The 17,983-nt window shown below is 63.1% G+C and overlaps 6 protein-coding genes across 6 annotated transcripts; 3 read left to right on the top strand and 3 right to left on the bottom strand.

The window, feature by feature from the left end:
- Window positions 1-231: 231 nt before the first annotated feature.
- RHTO_03245 (zinc finger, C2H2-type domain containing protein) lies at window positions 232-2,215 on the top strand (the record flags this gene model as incomplete). The annotated part of the gene is made up of 5 exons (XM_016416916.1): window positions 232-368; window positions 434-511; window positions 567-651; window positions 706-758; window positions 814-2,215. The coding sequence occupies 5 exons, from the start codon at window positions 232-234 to the stop codon at window positions 2,213-2,215; spliced, it is 1,755 nt and encodes a 584-aa protein (XP_016276635.1).
- A 212-nt stretch (window positions 2,216-2,427) lies between these two features.
- Window positions 2,428-3,715, top strand: RHTO_03244 (cyclin Pch1; the record flags this gene model as incomplete). Its single annotated transcript, XM_016416915.1, has 6 exons — window positions 2,428-2,600; window positions 2,679-2,760; window positions 2,819-3,135; window positions 3,187-3,422; window positions 3,479-3,549; window positions 3,617-3,715. The coding sequence occupies 6 exons, from the start codon at window positions 2,428-2,430 to the stop codon at window positions 3,713-3,715; spliced, it is 978 nt and encodes a 325-aa protein (XP_016276634.1).
- A 198-nt stretch (window positions 3,716-3,913) lies between these two features.
- RHTO_03243 (histone acetyltransferase mst2) lies at window positions 3,914-8,318 on the bottom strand (the record flags this gene model as incomplete). The annotated part of the gene is made up of 6 exons (XM_016416914.1): window positions 3,914-5,604; window positions 5,670-5,825; window positions 5,886-6,117; window positions 6,173-6,262; window positions 6,366-7,625; window positions 7,731-8,318. 6 exons carry the CDS (start codon window positions 8,316-8,318, stop codon window positions 3,914-3,916), a joined length of 4,017 nt encoding a protein of 1,338 aa, XP_016276633.1.
- A 681-nt stretch (window positions 8,319-8,999) lies between these two features.
- On the top strand, window positions 9,000-11,937 carry RHTO_03242 (PH domain containing protein; the record flags this gene model as incomplete). The annotated part of the gene is made up of 6 exons (XM_016416913.1): window positions 9,000-9,216; window positions 9,306-9,693; window positions 9,777-10,034; window positions 10,116-10,354; window positions 10,417-11,651; window positions 11,707-11,937. 6 exons carry the CDS (start codon window positions 9,000-9,002, stop codon window positions 11,935-11,937), a joined length of 2,568 nt encoding a protein of 855 aa, XP_016276632.1.
- Window positions 11,938-12,028: 91 nt separating this feature from the next.
- On the bottom strand, window positions 12,029-14,045 carry RHTO_03241 (uncharacterized protein; the record flags this gene model as incomplete). Its single annotated transcript, XM_016416912.1, has 5 exons — window positions 12,029-12,299; window positions 12,355-12,627; window positions 12,828-12,836; window positions 12,906-13,255; window positions 13,308-14,045. The coding sequence occupies 5 exons, from the start codon at window positions 14,043-14,045 to the stop codon at window positions 12,029-12,031; spliced, it is 1,641 nt and encodes a 546-aa protein (XP_016276631.1).
- Window positions 14,046-14,343: 298 nt separating this feature from the next.
- Window positions 14,344-17,907, bottom strand: RHTO_03240 (uncharacterized protein; the record flags this gene model as incomplete). The annotated part of the gene is made up of 4 exons (XM_016416911.1): window positions 14,344-15,038; window positions 15,095-17,126; window positions 17,183-17,701; window positions 17,758-17,907. The coding sequence occupies 4 exons, from the start codon at window positions 17,905-17,907 to the stop codon at window positions 14,344-14,346; spliced, it is 3,396 nt and encodes a 1,131-aa protein (XP_016276630.1).
- Window positions 17,908-17,983: the final 76 nt, after the last annotated feature.

Raw genomic sequence — 17,983 nt, 5'->3', positions numbered from 1 at the left:
AAACCCTGTTCGAACTAGTTCGAGCGCACCGACCCACGTTCTCGCGACCCTTCCCTCCCTCATCCCGGCTATTCACTTCCCGCCTCGCCTCCTTTCCGTCGGTCGGTCTTCGTCGCCGTCCGTGGCCCATCTCGTCACGTTCGCTCACTCCCCTTCCTTCCTGCTGCAGACCGGAAGGACCCCCTCACTCGCTCGCTTCCACCGCCCAAACCCCTCCTCTCGACCCTCACAATGGATATTGTCGACCTCCTCCACGACGACCAATCAGCCGCCGCCCGCCCCTTCCCCTGTAGCTACGAAGACTGCTCCAAGGCGTTCGCGCGAAGGAGCGACCTTATCCGCCACGAGCGCATCCACACCAACGAACGGTGCGTCTTTCTCCCTTCTTACGAGCGCCCGCGACCGCCGCTGACGCGCGAGGATACTCCTACAGGCCGTGGCTCTGTGATTGGCCAGGATGCAAGCGCGACTTCATCCAACGCAGCGCACTTATCGTCCACCAGCGAACCCAGTGTGTCCTCCCAGCCTGGTCCTAGCTAGCTCACGCTGACTCTGACACCGCGCAGCACCGGCGAGCGACCTCACAAGTGCGACTTTGAGGACTGCGGCAAGGCGTTCAGCGACTCGAGCAGTCTCGCCCGCCACCGCAGGGTAAGCTCGCTTGTCGCTTTCCGCCAAAGACGACGCTGATCCGCTGCCTCGCAGATCCACACGGGCATGCGGCCATACCAGTGCATGGTCGAGACGTGCTTGAAGACGTGAGTGGCGAATCGCTCAACTCGGCTGACGTTGCGCTTACCTTCCTCGTCGCAGCTTCTGCCGCAAGACGACGCTCACCAAGCACATCAAGAAGAACCACCCGCAATATGCTCACTGCCCCGAGGACGTCTCGTCGGCGACGTTCGAGAACGACCTTCCTTACGAGTACTCGGGTTCGGCCAGGTCCTCGACGCCGCAAAGCCCGAATGAGGCTGGCGCGTACCCGACGCCCATGGTCGAGCAGGAGGAAGGCTTCGAGCTGCCGACGCCTCCGCTCGGCTACGCTCACTACACCGCTGCGCACCCGAGCACGCCCGGTCGTCGCACGAGGTCGACGCTCTACCCTCCCGAGCAGCAGTACCGGCACGACCCCTCGCCCGGCGCGTGGTCGGCTCCCGACTACTTCGAGCACAAGCCTGCGCAGCGTCCTTTCGCGCCGTCGATGCAGCGCTCGACCTCGTCCGACGCGCAGGCGTACTTGACGCCGCCTTCGACGCACCCTCGTCGCTTCAGTCGCCGGACGACGCAGCGTCGCTACGCGAACGAGGAGGACGACGAGCCCGAATACGCGAACGACGAGGACGACGAGGACTATGTCGATTCGACGACGCGGTCGCGTGCGAGCAACAAGGGTCGCCGCAACGCTTATGCTACCGTCGTTCCTGCTCAGCGTCCGCACCAGCACCACCAGCAGCCGCGCATCGCTCGCCGCCTCGTCTACGCAACGCGGTCGCCGCACATGCCGTACCAGCCTCAGTTCCCGCCCCACGCCGACTACCAGCCTATCCAGCACGAGGTTCACCAGCCCATGCAGTTCGACGAGTACCCTCCTCAGCCCGTTGCCGGCCCGTCGTCGTACGCGATGTACCACCCCTCTTACACGGCGCCAATCCCTCAGACATACGTCTTCGAGCCCGTCATGCACGAGGGCATGCCTCCTCCCGCGACGACGCACCTCCCTGCGGCCCCTCGTCTCCGCCGCGCTTCGTCCGTCAACGCGCTCGACACGCTCATCGCGTCCGGCCAGCCCGCTTTCACCTCGCCCTCGCCGCAGCTTCCGCACGCCCAGCCTCACCCTCAGCAGCAGCAGCAGCAGCAGCAGTCGGTCGCCGCGCACGCCAGCCCCGTCCTCGGACTCGGCCTCAACCTCGGGCCCGGGTTAGCGATTTCGACGGCTCACGAGCGCCGCCTCTCGGAGGTCCACCGCTCCGCCTCGCCCGTCCGCCCGTCGTTCACCTTCGAGGACTTTGATCTCGCCAACGCGCTGCCGCAGCCTTCGCCGACGGCCGCAGGCTTCACGTTCCCTCGGCGCGGATCAATCGGCATTCCTAGCTTGCCCAACGGACTGGCAGCGGGCGCAATGGGACACCGCCCGAGCTTCAGCTCGCTGACGACCAAGCTGCTCGAGAACATGGACGACGAGCAGCAGTACCGCGGGTCGTCCGAGGTCTACTGAAGGAGAACCTCTGGCTGCCTTCGACCGCCTCCCCTCTTCTTTCTCTGTACGGACAATTATCGCCGCGCAACCCATCAGTACCCACTGTATAGCTCCGTCTAATCTGCATCGCAACGCAAAAGGCTTTTGTTGTCACCTCCGCCGCCGTCGTCGAGAGGTTGACTTCCGCTCGTTCACGTCGCTTCGTCGCTCGCCGCTCTTCGAGGCCGAGGATGACGCCGCTGCTTACGCTGCCGACGTCTCACACCGAGCTGCAGTGGTACTACACGCGCGAGGAACTTGTCGACTCGCCATCCATTCGCGAAGGGGTGACAGTCGCAGAGGAGCGGAAGCAGCGGGCGAGGGCGGTGCGGCGACTGTGGAAGCTGCGGGATCCTCTCACAGTGTGCGTACGAGCCTCTTTGCCCGCGCAGAACTGCCCGAAGAGCTGAAGTCGCGCCGACTCTTTCTTCATCACCAACAGGCGACAGTCGGTCATCTCAACAGCTGCGACATTCATTCACCGGTTCTTCATGCGCGAATCGATGAAGAAGTGGCACTACGATGCGCGTCAAGCCGGCTGCTGTTGTTGTCGCCGTCGCTGACCTCGTCTCTTTGCAACAGGACGTCGCAGTCGCCGCCTTCTTCCTCGCCTGCAAGTCTGAAGAAGAGCCACGGCCGATCAAGAGCATCGTCTCTTCGGTGCTGCAACGGTCAGGCCAACTCGAAGCCGCCGCCAATTCTCAGTCGCCCGCCTTCATCGACTACCGCAAGAAGCTGGTCGCGACGGAAGAAGCCATGCTGCGGACGCTGTGCTACGACTTGACTGTCCGACAACCGCACTGGCTTGCGGTCAAGGCGGCAACGCAGATGTGGACGGGCGTGCAGGCCGAGGTTGGGACGAAGGTCGCGAAAGTCGCCTGGAACTTCCTGACGGACTCGTGCGTACTCCTGCTCCTTTCGCTCGAGTTGACCTAACCCTGGGCCCACAGCCTCGTTCAACCGCTTTGCTTGCTCTATCGACCCGAAGTCATCGCCGCCGCCTCTCTCCTGCTCGCCTGCGCACAACTCGACATCCCGTTCCCCGCCGAAGCACCCTCTCTCTCGGAACAAAAGTCCCTGCACGACCTCGCGATTCAAGAAGCGGAGGAAGGGGAGGAGCCGCCGGCGTACGAGCCCGTTCGTGGCTGGAAGGAGTTGCTCGGCGTCGAGGCGTCGGAGCTTGCGGGTGCGTCTGGCTTTCGATTGATCCCGCTGGACTGCACTGACGCGTCTCCGCTTCAGATGCCGCACGAGACATGCTCGGCGGCTACAAGCTTGCGGAGGACGACTTTGTGGCTGCCGAAGCGGCGCAGGTACGTCCGACCCTTTTCTCGCGCTGCGCAATGCCGCAGCCTAACCAGACCCATCTCTGCGACGCAGCTTCATCCCAAAGTCGAGCAAGCGCTCGCGAATCTGGCCAAGTCACCCTCGCCCGCAGTTGACGGCGAGCGGATGGACGTCGACTCGCCTGCATCGTGAAGCCTGTCCTTCATTCTCCGGTTCAGGCACGATCTTCCGTACCACCTTGTTGTTGCAACACTAGTCGTCTCGCAGCCATTCCCATGCCTCGGAAGCTGAAACCCGCGAAAGTTGTCGATAGGTTACGGTCCAGCATTTCCGGCAAAGCAATGCTACAACAACACTTCTGTCCCTTCCGCAAGCGACTCCAACAGAAAGCTAGCTCGTCTCTTCCTCGGCCGTATCGCCCGCCATTCCTTCCTCGCCGTCCGTCCCGTCCGCGAGTCCGGTTGGCGGGATCTTGACGGGCGAGCTCCGCGTGAGCCTCCGCTTCTGGCCACGCGATTCCGACTCCTCCGCTTCTCCATCGAGCAGCGAGACCTGCGACGCTAGCGCGCGAGACGCAAGGCGCGACGCTTGTCGACCAGGCAATCGACGAGAAGGAGTGGCGGAAGTGGAGCGCTGGCGAGTCGTGCGGAGGGAGCGGGTCGAGGTTGCGCCATTGCGAGAGGAGAAGCGTCGGCTGTTACGGCGAGGGTCGGAGCCTTCGCCGTCGTCATCGTCGAAGTCGTCGGTCGATGAGGAAGACAGGTTGGCGAATGGGTCTTCGTCCTCGTCCATCTCGCTGTGGCCGTCGTCGCCTCCGTGAAGCGAAGGTGAGCGCTCGACATCCGCCGCCTCGGCATCCTCCTTCCCGCCAACATCCTGCATCTCGACATCCTTGCCGCCGTTTACCGACGCATGCGCCGAGTGATCTTCGGTGCCCGTGCCGGTCGTCGAGCCCGTCGTCTGCGCGTCGCCCTTTGCGCCGAGACCCGCCATCTGTCGCTGCTGCTGCATGCCGTCGACCGCAGTACTGCCGACGTCCACGCCGAGTCCGAAGCCGCGAGTGACCAGGAAGGGCGTCCACTTGAGCGCATCCGGAGAAAGCCGAATCCACTCCTTCTTCGACTCGAAGTGCCGGGCGAGGTACGCGTCGACCTCCTCGCGATTTGGGTGGATCTTGTACGAGGTCGGCACGACGAGCTTCTTCGGTGATTGGTGATGGCCGGCGCCGCCTTGCTGGCCAGACGAGCCTGACGCCCGCTGCTTCTTCGCGCTCCACTGGTTGCCGTAGAACGGATGGCGAGGCGTCCCGGTGCCAGACGCTGAACCAGACGGTCTCGGCGTCTTCCGCTCCCGCTTCTTCTCCTCCTCGCCGAAGCGATGGATGAGTCCTTCGGGAGGCGGAAGACCCGCTGCGAGAGCCTCCTCAAGCAACTTCTGCTCGCGCGCCTTGGTGTACTGGTTGCCGCGGAAGATGTTGGTCTTCATGCCGCCGCGAGGACCGACGCCGCCTGGCGTTTGCGGGCCTGGCGAGGTGCGAGCTGAACCCGGTGCAGAGCCGAGAGCTAGAGGACGAGGCGTCCCAGCTCCAGTCGTCATCGATGTCGACGGTTGCGCGTTGACTGTCAAGTCGCCGCCGGGTTGAGGGACAGGCGGCGCCCTCTGAGCGGGAACAGGATGTGCTGCGGGAGTTGCCAGTGGGGCGGTCGCGGAAGGCGGAGGTGCTACGATGGAAGCGGCGGCCGGTGCTACTGCAGGCGGTCTGTGGGACGTAATGGGCTGACTTTGCGACGAGGGCTGGACAGCGGATGCACCTCCGGCTGGCACGGTCGGCGCGGCGAGGCTGTTCGTCTGCGCCGAACTCGCAGCTGGGACGGCAGGACCCGAAGGTGTCGCCGGCGCTGGAGGAGGACCGATGGCAGGTGCGAATAGTCCGCCCTGTGCGACAGGCGGCGCGGTCGGAGGAATGGCGGCGAGGTTGGCAGGAACGGGAACAGGCTGCTGGGAGAGGTCGGTGATGTAGCCTCGCTCGTGCAGTATGAAGTAGATGTCGTCGCGCGTCATCGAGGTCGCCTTGCTTATGTCTGTGCGAGGTGAGGGACCGAGGGTCAGCGCTTTGCCCTGGAGCGGGAACAAGTCGCAGGCTCACCTTCGAAGCGGATCTCCTTGTCCGAGTCAGCCGGAAGCGAGGCGAAGTACTGGAAGAGCGTGAGTGTCCAGTAGTTGCGATACGAGAGTAAGCCGAGATCGGAGAGCGGTCGTTCGGGAGTACCGAGGCGAGCCTCCTTCTTCGATAGGAGGTAGCCTGCGAAAAGGCGAGTCTGTCAGGAGCGGCACTTTGGCGGGCGAAGGTATGCGAACGCACTAAAGTCGATGAGGAGGTTTCCCCAACCTCGCCGCTGCCGGACGGGCAGAGTCATGATGCAGCTGACGTTGTTGGTGGGGCTGCGCTTCTCCTTGCTGAAGTAGCCGACAAACTTGGCGCCGAGCGGCGACGCTTCCGTCATCACGTAGAAGAGGAACGGCTCGACGTCGTAGTAGAGCGTCTTGTGGTCGAGAAACTGCTTGGCGAGAAGGCAGAGGTTCTGGCAGTAGATCTGTGGAGCGGAAGAGGGTCAGCTTCGTTCGCCTCTCGTCTCCTCGCGGACGCACCTTGGCTTTCCGGCCGTCGACTTCGAAGACCGACACCTTGCCGTCGCGGTAGATCTCGTCGCCAGGCGGATGTCGCATCTTGCACTTGAGCTGCGAGGTAGAGAAAGGAGTGAGTAAGCTCGACACTACGATTTAGGCCAAACCTGTCCAGTCGGTAGGACGAGCTGAACCTAACTTCGACGAGCTGACGCACCTTGTGCCTCTCGGCCTCGAACCCGTTCTTCATGTACTTCAAGCACCATTCGCACACCCACAACCTGCCCTCCGGGACCCTCGTGTATTCCTCCGGAAACGGCGCTTGATACCACGTTTCGAGCTCGAACTCGCCGATGCGGAGGTGCGTGATCGGGCGAATAGGAAGCGTGTGAGCGGAAGACACGGTCGAGGAGGAAGGGAGGGCTTGGCCGGGAAAGGTTGGGACGGCAATGGCGGGCGTGGCGTTCGGAGGTCGAACATGTCGCAGTTCGCGGCCGTCGGTCGAGCCCGCAGCCGTGCCGTGCTCGTCGTGCGCGGCAGGCGGTGTTGCACCTGCAGGCGTTGCAGGTCCGCTCGACGCGAACACCTTCTCCCATTCTCGCCGCTCCCACTCCGTCTTGGCCCATCTCCACCTCTCCCTGTCCTTGTCAGTCGGCTTCCGACCCGTCCCATCCGCCTCCTTCGTAGTCAACATCCCGCCATACGGGTCGTAGTCGTCCCCTTCCTCCGCTTCTTCGAGCTCTGCCTCGTCCGCCGAAGACGACGATGGCGGAGGTCGAGGTGCGAGCCAGGGTCGGAACGTCTCGCGTGGTGCGGGGGAGGCGGAGTGCGAGTGCGAGAGACGAGGCTTCTTCATCGGCGGTCGTTGAGCGGGGCGAGCGGCGGAAGCGGCTGCGGCGGAGGGGAGGATGGAGCCTGCTTGGATCGCGCCAGCGCCGCCTGTTGCTGCTGGTGCGGGGGAGCCATCGGCGCCCAGCTTGAAGGTGATCTTCGGAACCTTGACGCGCGGATGGGCGGACAACGAAGTCGTCGGGTCGACAGCCGAGACCGCGTTCGCGAGAGTAGCAGCATCCAGGGATGCTCCCGGCGGAAGCAGCAACGATGCCGCAACCGCCCCGTCATCATCCTCGTCCGTCGAGCGATCATCGTTCCCAAACCCGTCTGTCCCGTTCCCGTCGCCAAAGTCGTATGTCGCGCGTCCCTTGCCCTTCCTGTCCCGCTTCGGCCGGTCGCTCTTCCGCCCCGTCTCATCTCCATGCAGACTGCTGCTGCTCCCAGCACTGACCAGACCAATCGGACGAGCTTGGCGACGCTCGCGCTTGCCGGTTGTTGACGGGAGGATCGCATCGCGCGAAAACTCGGACTGCTTGACGCAGGTTGGGCAAGTCCATTTGCCGCGAGGGACGGAGTGGAGAGGCGGGTCGAGGCAGAGTCGGTGCCAACCGCGGTCGCACGAGTCGCAGAAGAGAATGTCATCCTGCGCGACAAGAATTGGGAAGTCAGTTCCGCAATCTCCTGGGCTAGCCTCGCTGCGCAAGCTACAACTTGCAGGTCGCGAGCCTGAGAGAGCAGGCGAACTCACATCATCGCCCTTCTCGTCGCATACCTCGCACCGCTTGCACTCCTGACACAACCACGCATACGCCTTGACGCGCTTGACCATCCCCCAGTCGTCCCACTCGAGACACGTCGGGTGACCGGAGCTACCGCACTCGTAACAGCTGACCATCTCCTCTTTCCGGCCGTGGCGGTTCAGGGAGGAATCGCCGCCGCAGAAAGCGCAGTTCGTGTCGACGGGCGAGTAGGCGGGGAGGAAGGGCATCCCGCCTGGACCGACTCGGCGAGGCGTCGTGGCTGACTTTGGATTGGCGCGAGAGGTAGGAGTCATGGTCGTGACCGTGAGTTTCGAGACGGACGCAGGGGCGGCATGGGCGGAGGACGTCGCGGGAGGAGGTGTGACAGGCCGTTCGGGGCTGCGCGTCTGACTCTTCCGTCTCTTCTTGCCGCTGTCGTCCCGTTCCTCCTCCCTCGCGCGCTTGTCCGTCCCAGGAGAGGCTTGTTTGCCGGCTCGTTCGTCGCGACCCTCGTCTTCCGCTTCTTCGCCAGCGGAAGGGGCGGGCGTCTCGGCGACGACTGTCACAGCATCGCTGCGAGTCGCTCGAGGGGCCATCACCTTGCGTGCGGTTGGAGGAGACGGTCACAGGTGTCGGTGGAGGTGGGGAGGAGGGAAGGAGATGAAGCGGTCTATGAGTCGACCGCGCGTGCAGTCAAGCTGTAGAGGATGTCGGTACTCTGTCAGCGTTGTCTCCACGCCCGCAAACGCCGTGAAAGGGCATACCTGAGCGGGGAGTGACTGTTTGGCGTCGTCGAAGTCGCTCGGAACCGTTCGCGGCGCGTTCGAGCGGCGTCGTCTGCTGCTCGCGTGCTGTACAAGCCCTGCAAACAGGTCCCAGCGGCGAGTCGAGGGGAGAAAAGCGCGACAGAGATGAGGTGAGCGAGATGGGGATGAGGACGGCGTCTGGCGGCGCGGGACTCGTCGCAGCGGGTCAATAGCAGCCTAGAGGTCGTTTGAACTCGTCGTCAGCGTCACTGAGCGCGTGCGTCGCGGTGGAGAGCACTCTGTTGCGGGTCGACTTCCTCCCGCGATTGTTGTCCCGAGTACACTCCGCCAACTCGCTCTTTCGCTGGACTGCGCGGCCCAACTGGGTGCTGACTGTGCTAGATACGACTGTACGGCCGACTCCGCGTTGAACTCGCTTCGAACGGCGCTGTGTGGTCGTCTCGCTCCATCTCCTCCTCGACGCGACCAGTGACCAGCGACACACGACGACTGGGCGAGCAGTGACACACGATGAGCAGCCTGTTGCGTCTCTCGTCGTACGGCTCGTCGGCTTCGGCGGGCCAGACGAGCCACGGCTACCCCAAGTCTCCCGCGACTCCCTCTCCTCAGCCTCCGAAGGAAGCATACCCTCCTGCGCCCGCTGGAACGGCCAAGCCGAGCGACATCCTCATCAACAGGGCGCACGAGATCAAGCGGATCGCAAAGGGTCTCGCGGGATACTTCCAGGGTACGCTCTCTCGTCTCGCCTCCTTCGCGTTTCTGGAGCTCCCTCGCGCTCGAGCGATAAGAGTTGACGGCGTTTGCATGTGTTGATAGGCGTCTCAGAAGCACACCACGCACATTCGCTCTCGCTGAAGAAGCTCTCCACGGCCGGCACGACTCCCATCGCGACCCCTCTCGCCGAATCCTCCATCTTCATCCCCCTCCCGGCCTCATCTACCAACTCCTCCTCTGAGCCCAACTCTCCAAGCAACGCAGACTCGGCCCTCGCGCTCGGCGGATCCGGCAGCGAAGGATGGCAGCAGATCCTGCACTTTACGCGCGAGACCAACTCGCGCGTCGCCGAGGCGCATGCAGATCTCGCCAAGAAGGTTGGCAAGGAGGTTGTTGGGCCGCTGCTCAAGTGCAGGGTCGAGATGAAGAGCTTCATCCAGATCATGGAGCGCGAACTCGTCAAGGCGGTCGACGCTGTCCAGAAGGAGAGGTGCGTAGCCAGCCGACTCTTCACGGATGGTGTTTCGCTTCTGAGCGCGTCACTGATAGAGAATGACGTCCAATGGCATGCAGGGACACCGCCGCCCCGCTCCTCACGCGTCTCTCGACTTCCATCACCCAATCCTCCCTCCCCCTCTCCGCGCCTTCCCTCTCACCCATCGAAGATCCGGTTCTCATCCGCGCACAAGTTGAAGCTCAACTGCGCGCACAAGTGATTAAGGAGAATGAGTTGTTGGCGGTCGTCAAGACCTGGACGGAGAAGGTCGAGCAGAGGGAGAAGGAGGTGTTTGCGGAGATCAAGCGCGTTTGGGGCGTTTGGGAGCAGGCAAAGTGCGTGGCGATCTCCTCTGGTCACGAATGGCAAAACACGGAACAGCACTGACCTCCAGTGCGCACGGTCGTCCCGCACAGCTCCGCCATGCTCCTGGGCAACCAGCAGCTCTCGATGTTCCTCTCCGCCACCGTCGACTCCGTCCCTCCCGACGCCGAGTGGCAACACTTCCTCAAGCTGAACCACGTCGTCTTGCCGGACGTCCCGGAGAAGACGCTCGACGATGTTCAGTGGGATGGGAAGGGCCATGAGTTGACGAGCGTCGTGATGGAGGGTATGCTGGAGAGGCAGACGAGCTTCTTGAAGAGCTGGAAGCCGGGTGAGTCGCGAATCAGAGCTTCGGATGCTGCGGCGTGGCTGACTTCTTCCCTGCCGATAAAGCCTACTTCGTTCTGACGCCATCCGGTCACCTGCACATCTACCCACCGCCTCCCGCTTCAGCTGTGCCCGCCGCGACGTCCGACGACGAGACTGAGCGGGCCTCGCTCTCGTCGACTCCTGCGTATCCTCCTCTTTCCGCTTCGGCGCAGTATCTCCTGCTCCACACCTCACCTCACCTCTCGCTCAATCTCGCTCTCTGCACTCTCGGACCGATGCCGACACCGTCCAAGGCGGCGACCGAGACCGAGGGAAAGAAGAAGGCTGCTCCGCTCGATGCCGTCTTCACCCTCATCGAGAGTCTCGGTAAGGATGGCAAGGGCGAAGGGTCGGGTACGCGCCATGTCGTCCGCTGCAAGGGCGAGAAAGGATGGGAGGAGATGGGTACTTGGGTTGCTGCCATTGGCAAGTTCTGCGCCACGCCATCTGTGCCGCCTCCGCCGTCGCCGCCTACCCCGACTCCCGCTTCGACCTTCCCGCCTCCCGGCACGATCATCGAGGAGAAGCAACCTCAACCTCGCGACTCGATCTCGTCGCTCGAGACGCACGTCCCGCCAGTCCTTCCCGCCCGCTCCCTCCCGCTCGGTTCCTCACCCGCCCTGCCCTCCCTCCCGACCTCTCCGCAGTCTACCAGCTCCACCGCACCGCCTCCCCTCCCTCCGCGCGACTCGTACATCTCGACCACCTCGACGACCGGTTCGGAAGACCTGAGCAACGTGATGCGCTCGTCGCTCATCATCGAGGACGACTATGACCTCTCGCGCGCGATGAACGGGCTCGGCGTTGCTGTCGGTGCCGGCGCGAACGGCGCCGAGGAGCTGAGCTCGCCGCCTCCGCCTGTTCCCATGCGGCAAGTGTCTCCGTCTGGCTCGGAGGACGAAGACGAAGAGGAGGACGCAGGCGACCTCGGCCGGTCGATCTCGTCTACCTCACTCGCGAACGTTGGCGGGCGGCAAGTGATGAGTCCCCGTCAGGGCAGCGTCAAGAGTCTTGCCGCCGCATGGGAGAAGAACGGGCAGACGTCGCCGACTGTTCAGCAGGAGAGGAGGAACGGGTCGGTTTCCGGCTCTATCAAGGAGGTCAAGGAGGACGAGGAGGTGCAGGAGGATGGTGCCGAGGAAGATGGCGCGAAGGAGGAAGAGCCGAACCAGGACGAGGAGAACGAGCGTGCGGCGACTCCAAAGGGGAAGAAGGGCAAGAAGAAGAGAAAGAGCAAGGGCGGTGCGAATGCTGCGAAGGTGCGTCGCACGCTCTCGCCCGAACCATCAACGTACTGATGCTCCGTTCCCGCAGCCGACCGAGCGACCGCTTCCGCTCCCCTCCGTCGACCCTGAACACGCCGACCTCGGCCTCCCTTCACCTCACTCGCCCAACTTCAACCCTCCACCGGCAGATGAACACGCCAACGACGTTGAGGAGGCTAAGAGCCCTCCGCCCATGGTCCTTGAGGAGGTCGAGGAGGCCCCAAGTCGGGGTAGTCTCGACGAGCGCGAGCGGGAAGGCGAGATGGGTGTCGCGCAGTAGGGGCATTCGTTAGATTCCGGGACTGCGAGTGAAACTGCATTGGGCATACAGGGTTATCGTTCACACCATGTACAACACTGCTGGAGAGACACTACAGAACCAAACCAGCTGCTTCAACCTCCTCCCTGAGCTTGTCCAACATCTCGCCGCTCAAGCGCATCGACATGAGGCACTGCCGAAGCTCTCGGCACGCCAATCCGCCGCAGGCCTCCGCATGCTCGGTCGCAGCGCCGAAGTCGACCCAGCGAACCAAGTCGGACCCCGACGGAGACGTCGTGATGACTGTCGCAGAAGGCTTGGCGTCGCCGTGAATGAGACCGATCTGTTGGTGGAGGATAAGGAGCTTGAAGAAGACTTGAAGGCTGCCGGAGAACGGGGTGAGTACCGGGCAAGGCAGACGGAAGAAGTACGACGCACCGCTGCTCTTGCGTGTAGTCACTCCACTCCCTAGGGCTCTGGCCTCCATACGGACCAACTCCAACGACGTCTCCAATCTCTGACTGCCACAAACCCTCCAACCCAACTGCAACCTCGTCGATCGCCGGCTTGTACTTCGCGAAGATGTCGCGATCGTTCGAGAGGTGCTGGACCGCCGAGGGAAGCTGGCCCTGAACGTACTTAACGACGAGTCGGGAGTCTCCGAGCTTGGCTTGCCAGACCTCGGAGGTTGTACCCCGGCGGACGAGACGACTGAAGCGGATTGCTGGCGGCGCGGGTGAAAGGGGAGGTCCGAACGGTTGAGGGGTAGCGAGCGAACCGAGATTCGATGGGGTATCGACCTTCTTGAATCAGTAGAAGGGCGTGCGGTACATTGGGTCGCGAGCGAGAAAGTCGAACTGCGATCCCGGAAGCGTGAGCGACTCTCACGAGGCTACGTCGAGCGGACGCACCGGTACAAGCTGCCCACTCAGCGACGGAGGCGGATGTCCAACCCCAAACAGACCGCCTAGTCCCGTTGTCCCACTCACCGTGACTCCGCCGTCGCCAAGTGGTGAATGTTGCGGAAGGTGAGGGTTCTCCATGAGGGGGAGCCAGCTGGACCTGGTCGGCAGGATGCCGTGAGCGTCGACTTTTTCTCGACGACTAGGTCCCGCAAGAGGTCGTTAGGGAAGTACTCGGGGAAGAAAGAAGTGAGGATTGTGACGAGAAACGATGGCTGTGCTTCGGGTGCGACGGAAGCAGGTCGGAGAAGCGTGTGCAGGGGACTGATGGCAATGACGCGAGTGTCGCCAAAGAAGCAGTTGAAAGCAATGGAGAATGCCGATGCGTCGGTAAAGTAGAACATGCGGTGCGAGAACGCTTGAGCCGCAAGCGAAGCCTGAGGAGGAGGTCGTCAGTAACGGTCGTATTTGGCTCCAGGAACGGCGCACCTGGTAGACCAGCGTGTACACCTCCGTTTCGGAATCCCACTCGTCCCTGCTAAAGGCCAGTCCTCCAGGTCTACGCAAGAGGGTGTCGAGTCGCTGGAGACGCCCGCTGCTTCCCTCTTCGTACGAGATAGGCGCGGTCAGGCGGTAAGAATGCTGCTGACGCGGCATGGGAGTTGCTTGAGATAGGGGCGGACGCTCAATCGTGCCGGACGACATGAATTGGCGACCTTGGAAGTCGCCCGTTCGTCGAACCAGCAAGACGTCGGTGAGCAGCGCCGAGTGCCTCGTGAGCGGGATGGGGACAGGTTGCTCGACGGAAACGGCTGCATCGCTGAAGTCCGTCGGGAGCTCGAGAACCTCGTCGATGAAGGAGACGAGATCCAGCAACGGTTGCATAAGCCCGGCGACGGCAACGCGGATGTCCTCCTTCCTCACCAACTCGAGGCGGCGCGCGAACCACCGAAACCCCGCTTCGAAACCTTGCAGAATTTCGGCTGGCACGACTGGGTCTGCCTTGCCCAGCTCGGTGAGACGGTTGGAGACGCCGTTGAGCAACGAGTCCGTGACGAGCGAGACGAGGGAGTCGATCTGGAGGATGTGACGAGGCATCCACTGCTCATCGTAGCTCACTGTAGGTGCTGGTTGAGGCACGCCGTCAAGTTCGGGCGCGGGAGGGACGGGGAAGGGGAGTCGAGCGGGATGAAGGCCGCTCCTCAACAGCTGGAGCAGGGTGGTCATGGTTCGGCAGCTGCGCAGTGCTCTTCGTGGCTCGTCAGCGCCTGCAAGCGCCTGCGGTGAGGGGGAGTTCGGGAGGAGGAGTTTGTTGGCTGTGTGCGGTGGAGACGAGAGCGAGACGCCAGGAGAGACTGTGCGAATGTGTGCAGGATATAGCACGTGGCCTGACAAGACACAGCAACGTGCACGAGTACCAGCGTTGGGAGGACCGTCTCAGAGTCGTTTGCAGAGGATCAAGCGGTGAAGCGATGCTGAACTCGGGTTTGACGGCACCTTTCGTTGCGCGAGGGAGCTACAGGCTCTACATAACAAAGGCCAACAAGTCGCGCCAGCGCAGCCGCACCTCCAGCTTGACCCGCTCGAGCCAAACACGGAACGATTCGACGAGCGAGTGCGCGTCTTCCCGCGCGAGCGAGTGCTCCCGGCGCGGAATGATGGTAGCCGACGTTGCTGGAGGGAGAGAGTCATCGAAGGCGAGTGGTGCGGTCGGCGTGACGGGCGTGGCTTGGCGGATGGTCGTCGTGCGATACAGGGTGGTGGTGTGGACAACAGGCGGAGTCGATGCTGGTGTATGGGTGATGAAAGAGATGATGGTTGAAGTCGATGTTGCCGTCGTGGTGACGGTATGCGGCGTGCGGAGGAAGGATGTCATGGCGGAAGAGCTTGAGATGGCGGGAGTTGCGTCGACAGATGTGGTGCGGAGCTGGCGCCTCGAGAGCCCTTGCGATAAGGTGGGCGTCGACGTGGCCGCATAGATCGCGTAGTAAATGCCGAGAGCGAACAGAATCATGAGGAGCTGCCAAAGGCGCGTTGGAAGTGAAGGGAGAGTCCAGGCTTCCGGTGCGACGGCGAGACGGTGGGTTCCAGCCATTTTTGCGCGCCTGAACGTGAAGAAGGGACCGAGAGGGGCGCCAGACGGCACGCAGAAGCGGACGAGGCTGGTGCTCGTGCGCGAGGCGTAGATGGCTTCTGCGCGGCGGGGTTCCGAGATGAGGCCTGCAGAGGAGGGACAGTCAGCTACTAGCTAGGAAAGAAATAGATAGAAGAGCCACCTTTGAGCGGCACGAGCTCTACCGACAGCTTGACGATTTGGCGTTCGAGTCGCAAGATGCTGCCCAGCCCTGGTCGCACGCCATCCGAGTGATGCGCGACCAATACGAGTCGCCGCGCACGCTCAACCCGGAAACGCTGACCCTTCGCATCCTGCGCCTCCGACGGCTCGGTCTCCAGGCAAGCTTCGCCCTGTTCGTTCCAAGCGGCGAGAGCGGTCAGGTCTGCGCTTGATCGCTCGCTCGCGATGGCTCCGGTATACGCCGGCGTGAACTCGAACTCGTAGTAGTACTCCCAGAGCGAGTGTCCAGGAGCAGGCGGAACAGGCGTTATCGTAACGTTCACGTGAGCGAGCGGCGTGTCGTCAAAGGACGTCGTGGGCGGCGTGTCGTCAACGGAAGCCGAGGGCGGCTCGTCGGTAGTCGAAACGGTTACAGGCGCCTCGACTTCGATGACTGAGGGCGCAGCCGTCGACGGCGAAGGTGCTCGCTCGTCCAGAAGGTCCGCCGTCTCGTCCTCCCGAGCGGACGCCGCGAGACCTTCCGCAAAGTCCGCCTCTGCGCCTGTCCAATCCGACGCGAGCGGCGACGGTGCGGGCGGAGTGTCGACTCTCTCGGCGAGGGAGGCGTCGGCAGACAAGATGTCCACCTGGACAGGTGGCGGCGCAGTTCCAGTCGGCGTTGCACCCGTGCGCAGGGTAGACCAACGCGCGACGCCTTTGCTGGCCGGCAGAGGCGACATCGGCGGCTCAACAGTCTCATCGGGAGAGACGGGCGGAGGGGAGACGAGCTCGATGAGGCGATGAGACAAGGTCGAAGAGACGGAGACGACGTTCTCCTCGTGCTGGGCGCTAGGGAGCGTGATCGAGGGCAATACGAGGCGGACTGACGAGTCGGGAGCGGTTTCGGCGGAGAGGGCGGAGGACGAGAAGTGGAGAGCCAGAGCGAAGGAGAAGGCGGGTGCGAGGTCGTCATCGCCGGCGGTAGTCGGAAGAGACGCGAAAGAGCGAAGTGACGGGCCGAGGTCGATTTGAACACGAACGAGGCAGGTCGCAGACCGCTCAACGGCTTGTTTAGCGGAAGTTGACAGCGTCGGTTGCACCGCAGGTCCGTCGAGCAGGTCGCTCGAGGTCGACGGCACTGACGAGACCTCGAAGCTCATGTCCATCGCGCTCGCCTCGGGATCGAACGGCGCAGCCTGCTGCAGAAGGCTCGGCTCCTTCACGACTCGCGGCCCAGGCAAGGCCCGAGAAGGCGATTCGGTAGAGAAGCTGGTGTCGAGAACTGGTGGAGCGGGCGGTGCGGTGTCGAAGAGAGAAGTCCAACTTGGTGGTCGCGGGTCGGATGTACGGCTCGAGACACGTTTGCGACGAGGGGCTGGCGTTGGCGTGAAGGGGTAGGAGGTCGACGCGCTGGTCGAAAGAACCGAGGCAGCCGAGTCGGACAGTCCGGACTCTGTCGGTTGTCGGATGAGAGGAGGAAGCGACGGAAGTTCAGGTGGCGTTTTCACGGGCAGGTCGAGCTGGTTGGTCGAGTGAGGTGACGGTGCCGCCGAGTTGGGCGCGGGGGCGACCTCCCAGTCGAGGATGGAGGTGATGCCGTCCGAAGCGATGCACCCCGTGATATCCAACGGCGACCCCTCCGCTTGGACGAAGGGCATGCCGACCTCGACCTCGATCCACTGCTTCTCCCGCAAGCCCGAGTACTCGAAGTGTCCCGACACCTCGACCTCGGCTGTCGCGGCACCGTTCTCGTCGACCTTCCAGCTCGTCTCGAGAAGCGCGCGCTTGATGACGAGAGAAGCGATGCCGTCGGCAAGTTGAGGCGCCCATCGCAGCGAGACAGAGGAAGTGGTCGGGAACGTTCCGCTGATTCGGGTTCCCTCGACATTGACAGCCGGATGAGATGTCGACTGGGCGTTGCTGAGCGAAGGTCGGACGGAGAGGTCCCAAGTTGAGTATGCAGACGAAGGCGGAGGGGAAGGCAAGTCGAAGAAGAGAGTGTTGCGCAGACAGAGGGGCGTAGGGACAGTGATCTGCGGTCGAGTAATGTCAGTTAACCAAATGAAGGCGGTAAAGGCGGAACGCGTACCGTATGGGCGAAGCGTGGCAAGCGCAGCCTCCCGAATTCCACCTCGAGCGTCAAGACAACCAGAAACTCGAGGTTCCGTTGCCCGGCCTGCGTGGGTGTCGCCGCTCCCGCTCTTGAAGTCGGCCGCTCAGTCGCAGGCGAGCCAGAGGGCGGGGAAACAACCGCTCCGTCCTCAGGCATCAGGCGCAGGGCAACTCGCTCGCCGTCTTGGACGACTTCGATTTCCCTCCGCTCGTCCGACTCGGTGCCGTTCATCCTTGAGAGGAGATCCGAAGCCGCAGAGCTTCGTCTGCGACGGAGCGACCGAGCGCCCGGGCTATCAAAGCCATTCTGGACAAGCGAGAGTTCGTTAGAAGTCGTGGAGAGTATGCCGATCTTGCGAGCGGCGGCCAGCGCTTCGGGAGAATCGTCTTGGAGAGGTAGCGAGTAGGTTGAACTGGCTGTCAAGCGCGATGAGGGAAGGAGCGTGAGGAGGTTGTGGGGGTGCGATGATGAAGAGGCAGTCGAGGGGAGGGAGACCTGCGAGCGACTCGCGCGTTAGCTCAGTAGCTTCATACCTTGCTCCCAATGCGTACCTTGCAGTACAGAGTCACCCTCACACCCTCATCCTGTGTCTCCGCCTCAACGACAAGCTGGCGGCAGATGCGTCGAGAGGCGGCAGATGGCGTCGAGGTAGACTCCCCGTTGCTGCCGGACAGCGAGTCGGGCGAGAACGGTCTAGACATGCAGCGAGCGAGCTAGAAGCAGCTGTGAGAGGAGCGAAAGTGAGGAGGACAAGGTCAACCAGCGGAAGTCAAGGTC

Source organism: Rhodotorula toruloides (assembly GCF_000320785.1).
Source record: "Rhodotorula toruloides NP11 unplaced genomic scaffold Scaffold2, whole genome shotgun sequence".
Lineage (NCBI taxonomy): Eukaryota > Fungi > Basidiomycota > Microbotryomycetes > Sporidiobolales > Sporidiobolaceae > Rhodotorula > Rhodotorula toruloides.
Note: the sequence above shows the minus strand (reverse complement) of the source record. Positions and strands in the feature narration are given on the sequence as shown.